A 15591-nucleotide genomic window follows, 5' to 3' on the forward strand; every position below is an offset into this window, starting at 1 on the left:
GTATACTCTTCCTTCTTGGATTTTTTTATGGAACTAAAGTGAGCACTTACTAACCCCACATTGGCCCATTGGGTATAGTTAGTTGAATTGTGGCATAAGGAATGGAAACTAAAACATCTGAACAACACTAACCCACCCCTCCATACTTCATTCTGAGCTTCTGCAGTTCAGTCATCAGAAATTGCTGCTTACTCACCATCCCATGGTGTCTCGATCCCCCAGGACCTCCCGGATCTCCTCCCGGCACTTCTGCTGGTGTTCTGGATATTGGGCCATGCAGTACAAGATCCAGGAGATGCCGCTGGCTGTTGTGTCGTGTCCTTCAAACATGAAAGTGTCAACTTCAGCTCGCAGGTCCTCATCAGACAGACCCTGACCGTTCTCATCCTAACAAGAAAAGACAACATATTTGATGTGATAGCCCAAATCAGCATAAACAGTAGTAATACCACCCTGAGCACCCAACAGGCAAAAAGAATGGGCAGATTTGATAGCAAAAAAATAGGACTATATTGCTTGTGTGTCCGTATGGTGGAAGTGCTAGGCCTAGACTGGTTAGGGGAACTTCAGTCAGGATATGAACAACCTAGAATGGGGGAGTATAACCTGAGCAAGAGGGGCAGTCTCTAAGATAGATCTTCGCCAGTTAACGTTGGGGCCCTGTAGGTAAATGTTGGTGCACCAAGGTTGGTGGTTGTATCCTGCAGGCAGTAAAGATGTAGTATCACTCTCCTTTCACTATGCTGTGCCAACACTCGTTAACCAGAAGAATGCTTAGCGAATTGTATTAAAACTGCGCCCTATGATTGCAATGTGTGAGGCGAAGTCAAGTAGTAAGGACAACAGCAGTAAGGATCTGATTATACAAGAGAGTGGAGTGTTGTTTAATCGATTGTTCAATGAAACTTTTCTGATTTAAAAATACAAGAGAGTGGGGAAGTAGTCAATATTCAGCTCTCAGCGGTATAGCAGATGTTAAGTGCAGGTTTGCCAGCTCACCATCTACTCGGGGGATGCTGTAGTCTTCTTCTTGAGTCTCCCCTCACAGGAAGACCCTGAAATGGTGTCTATGGTAGTGGTGATTTGTTTAGCAGTTCAGCTGGTCCCGAGGATCAAAAGGTCTCTAGGCTGCAGGCAGAACAGTTCATGTGGAGAAATTAGCGACTTCATGGTAACCATCCCAATTGGTGGGTTGCACAAGAACATTCTGAACCCAGTCAATTTCAGCCTCCACACAGGTCTGCTCACTCCACCAAGTCTGCACTGCTCGACTCCTATAGCGCCAAGAGAGAGGGCTTTTCCCGGGTGGCAGAGAATATAAAAGGCATCCCCTGGCTCCTACTGCTGCACAGGCCATCTGGATTGTAGTTCAGAGTAGTTGTTGCCCTATAACATGGCCATTGCCTTGGACTACATCTCCCAGTACCCCAAGAGTTTGGTATTAGAGTCTGTAGGCTTAGGGTAGTTTGGATCTCCCCCAGTTGGTCGGGAGAATATTTGGCAACAGCATAACAATTTAGGGAGGGATAGCAGCCAGATGCATTCTAAAACACTGAATATCCGGCTACACTTGTGTGGGTAACCTAATCTTTAGTACCCCTTCTGTAGGTTAGCTAATCTCTAGTACATCTTCTGTGGGTCAACTAATCTCTAGTATTCCTTGTGTGGCCGCCTAATCTCTAGTACTCTTTGTGTAGATCAGCTAATCTCTATTATCCTTTGTGTAGGCCACCTTATCTCTAGTATCCCTTGTGTCGGTCACCTAATTCCTAGTATTCCTTGTGTCAGTCACCTAATTCCTGATAACCCTTGTGTGGGTCACCTAATCTCTAGTATGCTTTAAGTGGGTCACCTAATCTCTAGCACCCTTTGTGTGGGTGACCTAATCTCTAGTATTCCTTGAGTGGGTGACCTAATCTCTAGTACCCCTTGTGTAGGTCAACTAGTCTCTAGTATACCTTTTGTGTAGGCCACCTAACCTAACCTAACAACTAGTCTCTAGTACATCTTTTGTGGGTCACCTAACCTCTACTATGGCTTGTGTGGGTCACCTAAACTCTCGTATCGCTTGTGTGGGTCACCTAATCTCTAGTACCCCTTGTGTGGGTCACCTAATCTCTAGTATCCCTTGTGTCGGTCACCTAATTCCTAGTATCCCTTGTGTGGGTCACCTAATCTCTAGTATGCTTTAAGTGGGTCACCTAATCTCTAGCACCCTTTGTGTGGGTCACCTAATCTCTAGTATCCCTTGTGTGGGTCACCTAATCTCTAGTATGCTTTAAGTGGGTGACCTAATCTCTAGCACCCTTTGTGTGGGTGACCTAATCTCTAGTATCCCTTGTGTAGGTCACCTAGTCTCTAGTATTCCTTTTGTGGGTCACCTAACCTCTACTATCACTTGTGTGGGTCACCTAATCTCTATTATCCCTTGTGTGGTCACCTAATTTCTAGTACCCCTTGTGTGGGTCACCTAATCTCTAGTATCCCTTATGTGGGTCACCTAATCTCTAGTATCCCTTGTGTGTGTCACCTAATTCCTAGTATCCCTTGTGTGGGTCACCTAATCTCTAGTAATCATGCTGCGGGTCACCTTATCTCTAGTATCCTTGGTGTGGGTCACCTAACCTTTAATACCTATTGTGTGGGTCACCCAGTGTCTAGGATACCTTGTGTGGGTCACCTAATCTCTAGTATCCCTTGTGAAGGTGTCCTAATATCTAGTACCTCTTGTGTGGGTCACCTAATCTCTAGTACCCTTTGTGTAGGTCGCCTAACCTTTATTACTCCTTGATGTAAACACAAATATTATCGGTACCAATAATTGAGCAAACATGTTATCTTGACAACATCTGGGGTAACTGTTGTAGTGCACATGGAACCGATGGCTCCTCATACGCTCTTACAGTAAAGAACCCTCTACGTAGTTTAAGGTTAAATCTCTTTTCTTCTAATTTTAACGAGTGGCCACGTGTCTTGTTAAACTCCCTTCCGCAAAAAAGTTTTATCCCCATTGTGGGGTCACCAGTACGATATTTGTAAATTGAAATCATATCCCCTCTCAAGCGTCTCTTCTCCAGAGAGAATAAGTTCAGTGCTCGCAACCTTTCCTCATAACTAAGATCCTCCAGACCCTTTATTAGCTTTGTTGCCCTTCTTTGTACTCGCTCCATTTCCAGTACATCCTTCCTGAGGACTGGTGCCCAGAACTGGTCAGCATACTCCAGGTGCGGCCGGACCAGAGTCTTGTAGAGTGGCAGAATTATTGTTTTATCTCTGGAGTTGATCCCCTTTTTAATGCATGCCAATATTCTGTTTGCTTTGTTAGCAGCAGCTTGGCATTGCATGCCATTGCTGAGCCTATCATCTTCTAGGACCCCCAGGTCCTTTTCCATCCTAGATTCCCCCAGAGGTTCTCCCCCCAGTGTATAGATTGCATTCATATTTTTGCCACCCAAATGCATTATTTAAAATTTTTCTACATTGAACCTCATTTGCCATGTAGTTGCCCACCCCATTCATTTGTTCAGATCTTCTTGTAAGGTTTCCACATCCTGCGGAGAAGTTATTGCCCTGCTTAGCTTAGTATCGTCCGCAAAGACAGAGATTGAGCTGTTTATCCCATCCTCCAGGTCGTTTATGAACAAATTAAATAGGATTAGTCCCAGGACAGAACACTGGGGGACCCCACTACCCACCCCTGACCATTCCGAGTATTCCCCGGTTAATGATGGCAGTTAATAATGGTGCTTTGGGAAGTGGTTCATGGGGCTTGGTACTAGACTCTAAAGGGGAGCAAAAGTCCACTATACTTCCCTCCACTACAGCTCCTCCACTGGCACTGACATCTTTGCTCGGGCTACCTCTGGGTACATGTACAAAGCAATGAATCCATTCTGGCACCATGGCATGCCAAGAGTCCACACTGAGCAGTGCAGGTGTGCCTTAGTTTACAATATGAAGGACACTGCTGAACCAGCTGAAATTCAATCCATCTATGGCCAGCTTTAATTTACAATACAGAGAAGACACCAGGCAGTGTCCCTTGTACAATAAGAAGTCTTCCTGCCAGCAAGTTCTACTTTACATCCATTTCCATGATGTACTTAACTACAGGAAAGGAGGAAGAAGTTGTAGAAGAGAGATGAGACAGCGGAGAACCCTTTAGAGTGTATCCTGGAGCGGAGAGTCAGGAACAAAGAAAGCTTGTGGTAGACTACTTGCACGAGCACACAGAAGGATGTCCAGGAAATCCAGGTGTCTCTTCTGCTGAATCTTTTCCAGTTCCTCCTCATTCTGGAGACTTTCCTTTCTTTGTTTTATCACCATGTCTAAAGACAGAACATTTGTATCAGGAAGGAACACAGAGATGAGGTCAGGGCTCATAGGTATATGTATTACCAAAGGATGGTAAGCCATAGCAACCAATCAGCTTTAGCTTGACTAAATTTTTATAAAAGAAGGCTGCATTTTGATTGGTTTTGTTGATTTCTGGCTATTTGTGAATAATAATGCGTAGCAGCATAATTTTTGCCATACACACCCTAATTTGTCACCCTCAAGTTTCTGAGTCCAAGAACCAATATGGTAGCAGCATAAATCCCAGTTTGAAAAATAGGATTTATACCCTCTATTCCTGATCTTCGCTCTTAAACTCATCTTTTTCTTCGATCCTAAGCCCTTCCTGACCCTCAGCCCTCTACCCCTAAGCCTTCCCAATCCTCTACTGTAAACTCTCCCCAATCTGTGACCCTTAACCATTCTCAGTCCATGATGCTAAAACGTCACAATCTACATCCCTCAAATCTTTCAGCTCCTCAGTTCTAAACTTTTCCCAATCCTCAACACTAAACCTTCCCGATCCCATACCCTAAACACCCTAAAATGTTTACCAATCCACAAACCTTCCAGCTCCTAAACCCTTCCCAATCCTCAATCCTCCTCTACTCCAAACCTTCCTAGTTCACAACCCTAAACCTTTCCGGTCCTCTACCCTAAAAACTTTTATTTAACGCCCTAAACTTTTCCTGAATCTAGTGTCTAAACCCTGCTGATCCCTGATCCTAACCCATTCAACTCTAACCTAACCCTAATCCTCAAACTCTTCTTGATCTGCACCCCTAAACCCTTCTGATACTTGACCCTATATCCTTCCTAATCCTCGGCCATAAACACTTCCAGATCCTCAACTGCAAACCCTTTCCCATCCTCTGCCCTAAATCCTTCATCATCCATGGCTTTAAAAATGTACTCAGCACTAAACTCTTCCTGATCCCCAACCCTAAACCCTTTATGAACCTTTCCAATCTTAGGTCCCAAAGCCTTTATGGCCCTTGACCCCAAATCCTTCCGAATCCTCGACTCTAAACCTTTCCCCAATTTCAGCCTCAAACCTTTCCTGACCCTCGACCCTAAACCCTTCTTGATTCTCGCCCATAAATCCTTCACCATCCTGTAGCCCATACTATTCCCAATCCCCAACCCTAAACTTTTCATCATTCTCAGACCTGAACCCTCTATAATCCATGACCCCAAACCCTTCCTGGTCCATGACCCTAAAATCTTCCTGCTCTTCGACCCTAAGGCCTTACCAATCCTCAACGCTCGACCCATCCTAATCAACCTCCATCCCTAATCCCTTCACCACCCTCAGTCCTAAACAGTTTCCAGACCTTGACACCACACCCTTTCCAATTCATGACTTTAAAACCATTTCCATTCCTCTGGCCCAAATCCTTCACCATCCTCAGCCCTAAACCCTTTCTGATCCCTGATCCTTTGAACTTCTTCCTTAGCCTAAAACCCTTCCTGATCTTTGCCCCAAACTATTCCCAATTTTCGTCACTAAACCCTTGACTATATTCAGCCTTAAACTGTCCTAATCCTTGACCCTAAAATCTTTACCTTCCTGGACCCTAAACTCTTCCTGATCCTTGACCCTAAATTCTTAACCATCCTGGTTTCTAAACACTTTCTGAATTTCCACCTCAAACCCTTCCTAATCTACTTATTTGTATACTTATGTATACGTGCATGTGACTTAAAACTTAGTAAAATACACAAACTGATGAGATTTCGATAAAAACTAATGGTGTGATCTGCATCTGAAGTTCATCACAGACACCAGAGTTGTGGAAGATGTCAGTGCTGCTCTCTGTTCATGTCTGGTTTGCTCTGCTGTGCTGCTACTTGTTTAATCTGATAAGGACATTTATTCATACTCAGCCCATCCTTCGGGCTTCAGCTGACTTATGTGAATGAAGCCAGCGTAGGTCTGTGAGCCAACATAGATCTGATGCCAACTCCAGGGTGTGCTAGTCTCTTCTGAATATTTTATATATTTATATTTTAAGCTCTAAAGTACTGAAGACAATGTAGCAGCAGGTTCCAGGATGCCTTTCATCTCCTCTGGCTGCTTGCCTAGACGCAAAATGCTGGGCGGGGAGGTACTGGGCTCACCTCAAGAAACCCATCTCATGTGCCAGTAACAAGATCCCAAAGATAGGCAGAACTGGAGAACTCTTGTTCTACAAAACATGAATTGTGTGTTTGCTGCCCTATAACATCGGAATTCAGTTCTACGTAAGAAAAAGACTTCCAGATAAAAAGGTCCACGCTAAGGTAAGCTTCAGACAGAGTTGGATTAAACCCTGTCAGTTTGTTTTGCGGTTGGTGTCCCTTTGGAGACTTCTCCTCACTTCCTGTTATGTTTCAGGAAATGAAGAAATGCCCCAGAAACCGGGACTGGACCCACGTGGCGGAGACCTTAGGGACCTAGCCGTACAGTAAAAGGAGAGTGAAGAGTTAATTATGCGGACTGGGGGAATGGGTCACTGCTCTGTGGTGTCTCCTTTAAAATGTCACATCCTGAGCAGGCGTGCATATCCTGGGAGCAGGAGGCACCTGTATACAGCTTCAGGTTATCATACAGAGATACCGGGGTGTATGGCTCACTTCTAAGTGGGGGTAACACCATAATGTTGATGTCACAGGAACGTGACCCCTCCTGGTCCTGGGCATTAGTGAGTGCAAACACCGGAGAGTCCGGGGAAAGCAGAAGAGTGAGGGAGAACAAAAAGCCGCATGTGCACCAGGCGAGTCGGCCTCACCCACGACCGGGACCAGCAGTCAAAGACGCATGTTCACCATTACATACTGCTGGAAGATGTGAATAGGCGTGTTCCAATGAGCCATGTTCTGTAGGGACACTGACCTTCCACCATACCCACCAATTACCACACTTTGCACGATTTCATGCCACTGAACTCTGAAAAGACGAGCTGGTTGTGCTTTCTCCCCCAATCCTCATTTGTTGCGGTGTATGGAGAGGCAACGACCCACCATTCTCTGCTGAGAAATGGTGGAAGTGGGATGTAGACTCCCCATCACTCATCATGTCATCCAGAATGTTGAGTATGGTCGGATATGTAGGAATGGGCCATACACGTATCTAAAATTCAGGGAGGTCTATCCCATACAATACATAGGAGCAGCACAGGGGCCAATCCGTTAATACACAGATCGCTATGCAAGGAGGTCGCTGATCAGCTCAGGGTTACCTGTGAACTGATGGGTGATCTTAGACGCCTTGTGAAAACGCTGTCCGTCTTTGCTGAGATTAAAGATCAGGTTGCTGTGATACGGGAAATAGCAGAGCCGCTCGTTCACCAGGTAGGTGAGTGTCAGGACTGCCTGAGTGTACGGATTATCTCTACAAGAAAGAAATGAGAAGAAAATACCTGTGAGTTGGTTGGCTCCTCTCCTTAGATTGTTAGCTCTTGAGGACAGGAATTACTAATCTTTATGGGCAGCATACTGACAGGAATGGTACCGGCTGATTGGCGAAAAGCTGGTACCAATATTCCAATATTCAAAAAAGGGCCGAGATATATTCCTGGAAACTACAGACCAGTCAGTCTAACATCGATAGTATGTAGACTATAGGAGGGGATGATAAGGGATTATATCCAAGAATTAGTGGATGAAAACAGTATCATTAGTAGTAATCAGCATGGGTTTATGAAAAGTCGTTCTTGCCAAACCAATCTATTAGCATTCTATGAGGAAGTGCACTGCCATCTACTGTAGATAAAGCCGGTGGATGTGGTATATCTGGGTTTTCCAAAAGCATTTGATACAGTCCCCCACAAATGCTTAATCTACGAACTGAGGTCTGTAGACATGGACCATAGTGTATGTACCTGGATAGAACACTTGTTACAGGGGCGTGTCCAAAGGGTGGTGATAAATAATGTGTACTCAGACTGGTCTGGAGCGGTAAGTGGGGTACCCCAAGGCTCCGTCTTGAGACCAATTCTATTTAATTTATTAATACAACATGATATAGAGTATGGGATAAATAGCCCAATATCAGTGTTTGCTGACGATGCAAAGCTAAGGAAGGCAATAACTTCACAGCAGGATATAGAAACTTTACAGGAAGACCTCAAAAAAAAAAGGGGGTGTGGGTTAGGGGCTACATGGCAAATGAGGTTTAATGTTGAAAAAAATTAAATTAATGCATTGGGGGGCTAAAAATATAAACACAAACTACTCACTAGGAAAAGAACCTCTGGAGGAATCCAGGATGGTAAAGAATCTGGCGGTCCTAATAGAAGACAGGCTGAGCAATATCATGCAATGCCAAGCTGCAGCAAGCAAAGCCAACAGAATATTAGCGTGCATAAAAAGGAGATTTACTCCAGACATGATACAATAATCCTGCCCCTTTATAAAACTCTGGTCCTGCTGCATCTGGGGTATTCTGTCCAGTTCTGGTCACTAATCCTTAGAATGTATGCCACACTTTTCACACCAGTATGTCCTCTTCTCCGTGTTCTCATCTGTCTGTCCTCTTCTACAAGTTCTCATCTGACTGTCCTCTTCATACACCTGTTCTCACCTCTCTATCCCCTTCTTCATGTTCTCACCTGTCTGTCTGGCAGTTGTTATTGCAGCTGAAGGCACATTTCATGATGGTGTCCAGTGTCATAGCACTGACATAGGGGTAGATATCCACTGATGTCCCTCTGGTCACCTCTTTCTGAAAGCGGTTCTGATGGAAGAAAAGTGAATGTTTATCATTTCAAACCTCCGCCAATCACGGCATCATGTACTGTATATAAGACATCTACTGCCTAACACAACCTTTCCATTACTGGGCACCGCAACATCACCAGCATTGGTAGACAGTGTGGTCTGAGGTCCTGGCCTCCTCATATTCCCCCAACTGGACAGTGTGGTCTGAGGTCCTGGCCTCTTCATATTCCCCCCAACTGGACATGGTGGTCTGAGGTCCTGGCCTCCTCATATTCCCCCAACTGGACAGTGTGGTCTGAGGTCCTGGCCTCTTCATATTCCCCCAACTGGACATGGTGGTCTGAGGTCCTGGCCTCCTCATATTCCCCCAACTGTACAGTGTGGTCTGAGGTCCTGGCCTCCTCATATTCCCCCAACTAGACAGTGTGGTCTGAGGTCCTGGCCTCCTCATATTCCCCCAACTAGACAGTGTGGTCTGAGGTCCTGGCCTCCTCATATTCCCCCAACTGTACAGTGTGGTCTGAGGTCCTGGCCTCCTCATATTCCCCCAACTGTACAGTGTGGTCTGAGGTCCTGGCCTCCTCATATTCCCCCAACTGTACAGTGTGGTCTGAGGTCCTGGCCTCCTCATATTCCCCCAACTGTACAGTGTGGTCTGAGGTCCTGGACTCCTCATATTGCCCTGACTGGACAGTGTGGTCTGAGGTCCTGGCCTCTTCATATTCCCCCAACTGGACATGGTGGTCTGAGGTCCTGGCCTCCTCATATTCCCCCAACTGTACAGTGTGGTCTGAGGTCCTGGCCTCCTCATATCCCCCAACTGGGCAGTGTGGTCTGAGGTCCTGGCCTCCTCATATTCCCCTGACTGGACAGTGTTGTCTGAGGTCCTGGCCTCCTCATATCCTCCTATCTGCACAGTGTGGTCTGAGGTCCTGGCCTCCTCATATCCTCCTATCTGCACAGTGTGGTCTGAAGTCCTGGACTCCTCATATTCCCCTGACTGGACAGTGTGTTCTGAGGTCCTGGCCTCCTCATATTCCCCCGACTGGACAGTGTGTTCTGAGGTTCTGGCCTCCTCATATTCCCCTGAGTGGATGACCTCTATGCAGCGCTCAGGATAGCCACTCACACTGGATGTCACCAGAAGAATATTTGTGTCAGTAGAAGAACATGGACAATACGACTCAATATAAATGTCAGGAGGAAATTCTCTCCCACAGTCTCCATCATTACCGGCATGATGTGGGCGGAGTTCTCTATTATTACCAGCATGATGTGGGTGGAGTCTGACATGAGCTGGATGTACGGCTTCAGGACGTCATAATGGAAGGCGGGGGTCAGCAGCTTCCGATGGTGGAACCATTTCTGTCCAGACAAGACCAGGAGACCGCGGCCTGCCGGAAACAACGAGGAGCAAAATCAGATATAAATCCTCATTTGTCATCAGTAATGTGTCAGTCTAAGACTTCCAGGTATATAGATCACAGGACTCCCCCTGACAATGCCTTTATATGCTTTTCTCTTCCGAAGGATGACACCATGTTTGTTCAGGCATCATCTAGGGTCAGCATCAATTCCTGGACCTGGTGCCTGTGCTGTTCTTGGCTGTATTCACAAATGTCTGACACAGATCAATCCCTGCTGTAACCTCTCACCTTTTGACATACTACAAAGTTACAATGTACAGTCTGATCACTGGGGAGAGGGGAGACTGAGGAAATGCCCCCTCCTCCTTCTACAAAGTTACAATGTACGGTCTGATCACTGGTGGAGGGGAGACTGGGGAAATGCTTCCTCCTCCTTCTACAAAGTTACAATGTACAGTCTGATCACTGGGGGAGGGGAGACTGAGGAAATGCTTCCTCCTCCCTGCAGAATCTCAGCCTAGGAAGATTCACTGACTGGATCCCAGGACAGCTTTGTAATGATAAAGGTGGAGCTTTTCCCCACAATACTATGGTATAGGGATGGCTCATTCAGTTTGCCTCTTGCTATAAAGAAACATACTGAGGCGACCAGCTCTGACCACATTACTGAAGGAGAATAGAAGTCCGGTAGGCTGGTGTTGAATGTTTTTAGAGAAGAGTCTCTTATTCTCTAGCCGATCGCTTTAGGGTTACATAGGCATACATTGCTAGCTAGGAACCCCAACCCTCACCCATTGTATATGGCTATCCCACAACTGGGGGGAGGTGGTCAGCTGGCTTCTTCACCCCGAACCCCCCATATTCCACACCTTTTCCTTAGGCCTGAGAAAGGTTCCTGAATACTGGAAGGTTCCATTCAGCGGCTCTCAATCCCCTCAGTCACAGACCCACAGAGACATTATGGACAGATAGCACTAGAAGAAGTCTTATAGGAAATCTAAACCTCCAAGCCCCCCGACCGGTACATCTTCACCATACTTTACTAGAGAACATTCCCCCACCACTGACACCGCATTTAGTAAAAATTGTCCACATAAAAAGAACTCGCCGCGCACAGCTTGGCCGGCCCCGATCTGTATGTAGTCGGTGGTGCTGTGGTAAGGGCTCCCGTATATTATTATTATACGGGATTTATATAGCGCCAACAGTTTACGCAGTGCTTTACAACATTAGGGCAGACAGTACAAGTACAATACAATTCAATACAGGGAGGAATCAGAGGGTCCTGCTCGTTAGAGCTTACAATCTAGGAGGGAGGGTCAAGTTATACAAAAGGGTAATAGCTGTGGGGGGTGAGCTAATGGAGAAAATAGTGCAGTTGTTAGATGGAGGCAGGATAGGCTTCTCTGAAGAGGAAGGTTTTCAGGGATCGCCTAAAAGTGGATAAGTTTGGAGACAGTCTGACAGATTGGTATAGCGAATTCCAGAGGATGGACGAGGCTCGGGAGAAGTCCTGGAGGCGGATATGGGAGGAGGTGATGAGGGAGCTAGAGAGCAGGAGGTCTTGGGAGGAACGGAGAGGGCGATTAGGTTGGTATTTTGAGTCTAGGCTAGTGATGTAGCTGGGGGCAGAGTTGTGGAGGGCTTTGTAACTTATTGTTAGCATTTTGAATTTAATTTGTTGGGCGAGTGGCAGCCAATGGAGGGATTGGCAGAGAGGGGTAGCAGACACTGAGCGGTTTGTAAGGTGGATGAGTCTGGCAGCAGCATTCATGATGGACTGAAGGGGGGATAGTCTATTTAAAGGTAAGCCAATGAGGAGGGAGTTGCAGTAGTCAAGGCGAGAGATAACCAGGGATTGAATCAGGAGCTTTGTGGTGTTATTGGTTAGAAAGGGACGTAGTTTAGAGATGTTGCGGAGGTTGAGGCGGCAAGCTTTGGAAAGTGATTGGATGTGAGGCTGAAAGGAGAGTTCAGAGTCCAGGATAACACCTAACACCCTGACATGTGGGGACGGGTCGATGGTTGTGCCATTGCTCTTGACAGAGAAGTCAGGGGAAGAGGCATGTGGGGTAGGAAATAATATAAGCTCGGTTTTGGACAAGTTGAGTTTGAGGAAGTGGTGTGACATCCATACAGATATGTTGGTTAGTAAGTTAGTGATCCGTGAGGAGACTGATGGAGTGAGTTGAGGGGTGGAGAGATAGATTTGTTTGTCGTCAGCGTAGAAATTGTATTGAAAGCCGTGAGAGGCTATCAACTGACCCAGGGAAGAGGTGTAGATTGAAAATAAAAGAGGTCCAAGAACAGAACCTTGGGGGACCCCGACGGAGAAGGGAAGAGGAGAGGAGGAAGTAGAATTGTAAGTGACACTGAATGTGCGTTGGGATAGGTAGGATGAGAGCCACTGAAGAGCACAGTCACGGAGACCGAGGGAGTAACGTTTTTTTTTGAGGAGGGGGTGGTCAACCGTGTCAAAGGCAGCTGAAAGGTCCAGAAGTAGGAGTACAGAATAGTGTCCGTTGGTTTTTGCAGTTAGTAGGTCATTTGTGAGTTTTAAAAGAGCAGTTCCTGTGGAGTGTTGATGGCGAAATCCAGATTGAAGGGGATCAAGAAGGTTATTCTTAATGAGGTGGTCACTCAGTTGGTTGTAAACCAAGGAGTTTGGTTTCAAGAAGTTTAGAGGAAAAGGGGAGCAAACATATACCCTGTGTATCCAAAAGAAAAGTAAATACCGACACCCCTCCTAAGGGCGACTGCTGCTATTTACCTTTCATTTAGTAGAAATTCTTTACCATGCTTCGGAAGGGCTTGCTCGGGACACGATCTCTAACAAGACCCACATTTACATGATCTCCCAACCCAACAAGGCCTCAAGTCATGTCGCCAATTACACACCATTTCTATGAATCATTTTGCAATAGATCCCTACATCTACATTGGCAGGTGGGATTTGTCCCTCATAGGCAGGCATCAGACAAGATTAGAAGGACAATTGGCCTCCTTTCTCTATTGAGATCCAAATGGGATGGTGGAGGACATAGGAGGGGAACGCTGCGATCATTAGACCTTCAGAAAGCAGGTGGTGGGACACCTTTCGTAAATCGATGGCTCTTAAATCTGCACATACTCCAGTGGCCCCATCATTCAGCGACCCAGCATTCCCACCTGGCTACCACCCCCCAGTAATATCAGTTAGCGAATAGATAAGAGGCTATACTGCACCAGTCACTTCCTTGACCACAGGGCATTTTACACCCAGATTACTTCCTCCAAACCCTCAGAATACCCCTTCTCTGAAACGTTCTGTATAGGACAAATTTTTAATTTTCTCTATACTAGAAACGGCCGAGATTACCAGGAGAACAGTCTTTGAAAATCAATGTATGTGGGCAATGACTCAGTGGGCTGGTATTTCAATATTATATTGGAGACTCTGGGCAATCTTTACCAAGCTGCCCCCACATACCTGCCCTGGAAGCAGACATAAGTTCGGAGATTGAAGAAAATGAAGGTCACTCCTGGACCACCAGGATACACAGAGGTATGAATGTGTGAAAGCCAAATAAGTCCTCTCTCATTGGTACCCACTAAACTTGCCAATAGTATCCTGAGACCTCCCCTCGAAAATTCAGAGGATGTGGGCACTATGCTTTATACTTGGTGGATTTGTCCCAAAATCAGAGAAGAATTCCTGCTCTGGTCGGTCACCACGATCAATATCCAAAAGATTGGGTGCTCGGTTCTTATGAACACGCCTACAGATGACATCACTAGACACTCACAGACACTCGTAATTTTAGCTGCAAAATTGTGGCAAAGGCCTGGAAGTGTTTGGTGGTTGATATCGCGGCCACAAAATCCAAGCTCTCTTGGATCATGTCTAATGAGAAGATGGTCAGCATCCTGCAATTGGCTGCAGCTGCTGATCGGTGTATTCGTACAAAGGCGGGTGTCGCTGTCCGGTGGGGGAGTTCCTCCATCCACCTTCTCTGTGTGTATAGCCAACTTTCTCTCTGGATTTGTCAGATGGAAAACATTTTTCAACAGCCGGGGAAGAAGATTCCACATGACTGGACATCCTCTGAACGGACGGCTCAGGTAAGACGCGTCCTCTGAATGGACAGCTCGGGGAAGATGCGTTCTCTGAATGGACGGCTCGGGGAAGATGCGTCCTCTGAATGGACAGCTCGGGGAAGATGCGTCCTCTGAATGGACGGCTCGGGGAAGATGCGTCCTCTGAATGGACAGCTCGGGGAAGATGCGTCCTCTGAATGGACAGCTCAGGGAAGATGCGTCCTCTGAATGGACGGCTCGGGGAAGACGCGTCCTCTGAATGGATGGCTCGGGAAACACGCGTCTTCTAAATGGATGGCTCGGGAAACACGCGTCCTCTGAATGGACGGCTCGGGGAACACGTCCTCTGAATGGATGGCTCGGGAAACACGCGTCTTCTAAATGGATGGCTCGGGAAACACGCGTCCTCTGAATGGACGGCTCGGGGAACACGTTCTCTGAATGGACGGCTCGGGGAACACGCATCCTCTGAATGGACGGCAAGGGGAACACGCATCCTCTGAATGGACGGCAAAGGGAACACGCGTCCTCTGAATGAACGGCAAGGGGAATGCGCATCCTCTGAATGGATGGCAAGGGGAACACGCGTCCTCTGAATGGACGGCTCAGGGAACATGCGTCCCCTGAATGGACGGCTCGAGAAGACGCGTCCTCTGAATGGACGGCTCGGGAAAGACGTGTCCTCTGAATGGACGGCTCAGGAAAGACGTGTCCTCTGAATGGACGGCTCAGGAAATACGTGTCCTCTAAATGGACGGCTCAGGAAAGACGTGTCCTCTGAATGGACGGCTCAGGAAAGACGTGTCCTCTGAATGGACGGCTCAGGAAAGACGTGTCCTCTGAATGGACGGCTCAGGAAAGACGTGTCCTCTGAATGGACAGCTCCGGAAAGACGAGTCCTCTGAATGGACGGCTCAGGAAAGACGAGTCCTCTGAATGGACAGCTCAGGAAAGACGAGTCCTCTGAATGGACAGCTCAGGAAAGACGTGTCCTCTGAATGGACAGGTGAGGGAAGATATGTCTTCTTAATGGACGACTCAGGAAAGACATGTCCTCTGAATGGACTGCTGAGGGAAGATGTGTCTTGTTAATGGACGGCTCAGGGAAGAC

At 46.8% G+C, this 15591-nt stretch overlaps 1 protein-coding gene across 3 annotated transcripts in view; it reads right to left on the reverse strand.

The window, feature by feature from the left end:
- Positions 1-15591, reverse strand: part of LOC141103875 (cytochrome P450 4B1-like) — a 35194-nt gene that overhangs the window by 11992 nt on the left and 7611 nt on the right. For 2 of the 3 annotated variants that reach the window (XM_073593932.1, XM_073593930.1), the window contains 5 exons: positions 10270-10430; positions 8928-9052; positions 7557-7708; positions 4222-4328; positions 197-387 (listed from right to left, as the gene is read on the reverse strand). In XM_073593932.1, the coding sequence (XP_073450033.1) occupies positions 197-387; positions 4222-4328; positions 7557-7708; positions 8928-9052; positions 10270-10430 (736 nt within the window). The remainder of the gene's footprint in view (positions 1-196; positions 388-4221; positions 4329-7556; positions 7709-8927; positions 9053-10269; positions 10431-15591) is intronic. The other variant, XM_073593931.1, reaches the window with a different exon arrangement.

This window comes from Aquarana catesbeiana, linkage group LG07 (assembly GCF_042186555.1).
Source record: "Aquarana catesbeiana isolate 2022-GZ linkage group LG07, ASM4218655v1, whole genome shotgun sequence".
NCBI lineage: Eukaryota > Metazoa > Chordata > Amphibia > Anura > Ranidae > Aquarana > Aquarana catesbeiana.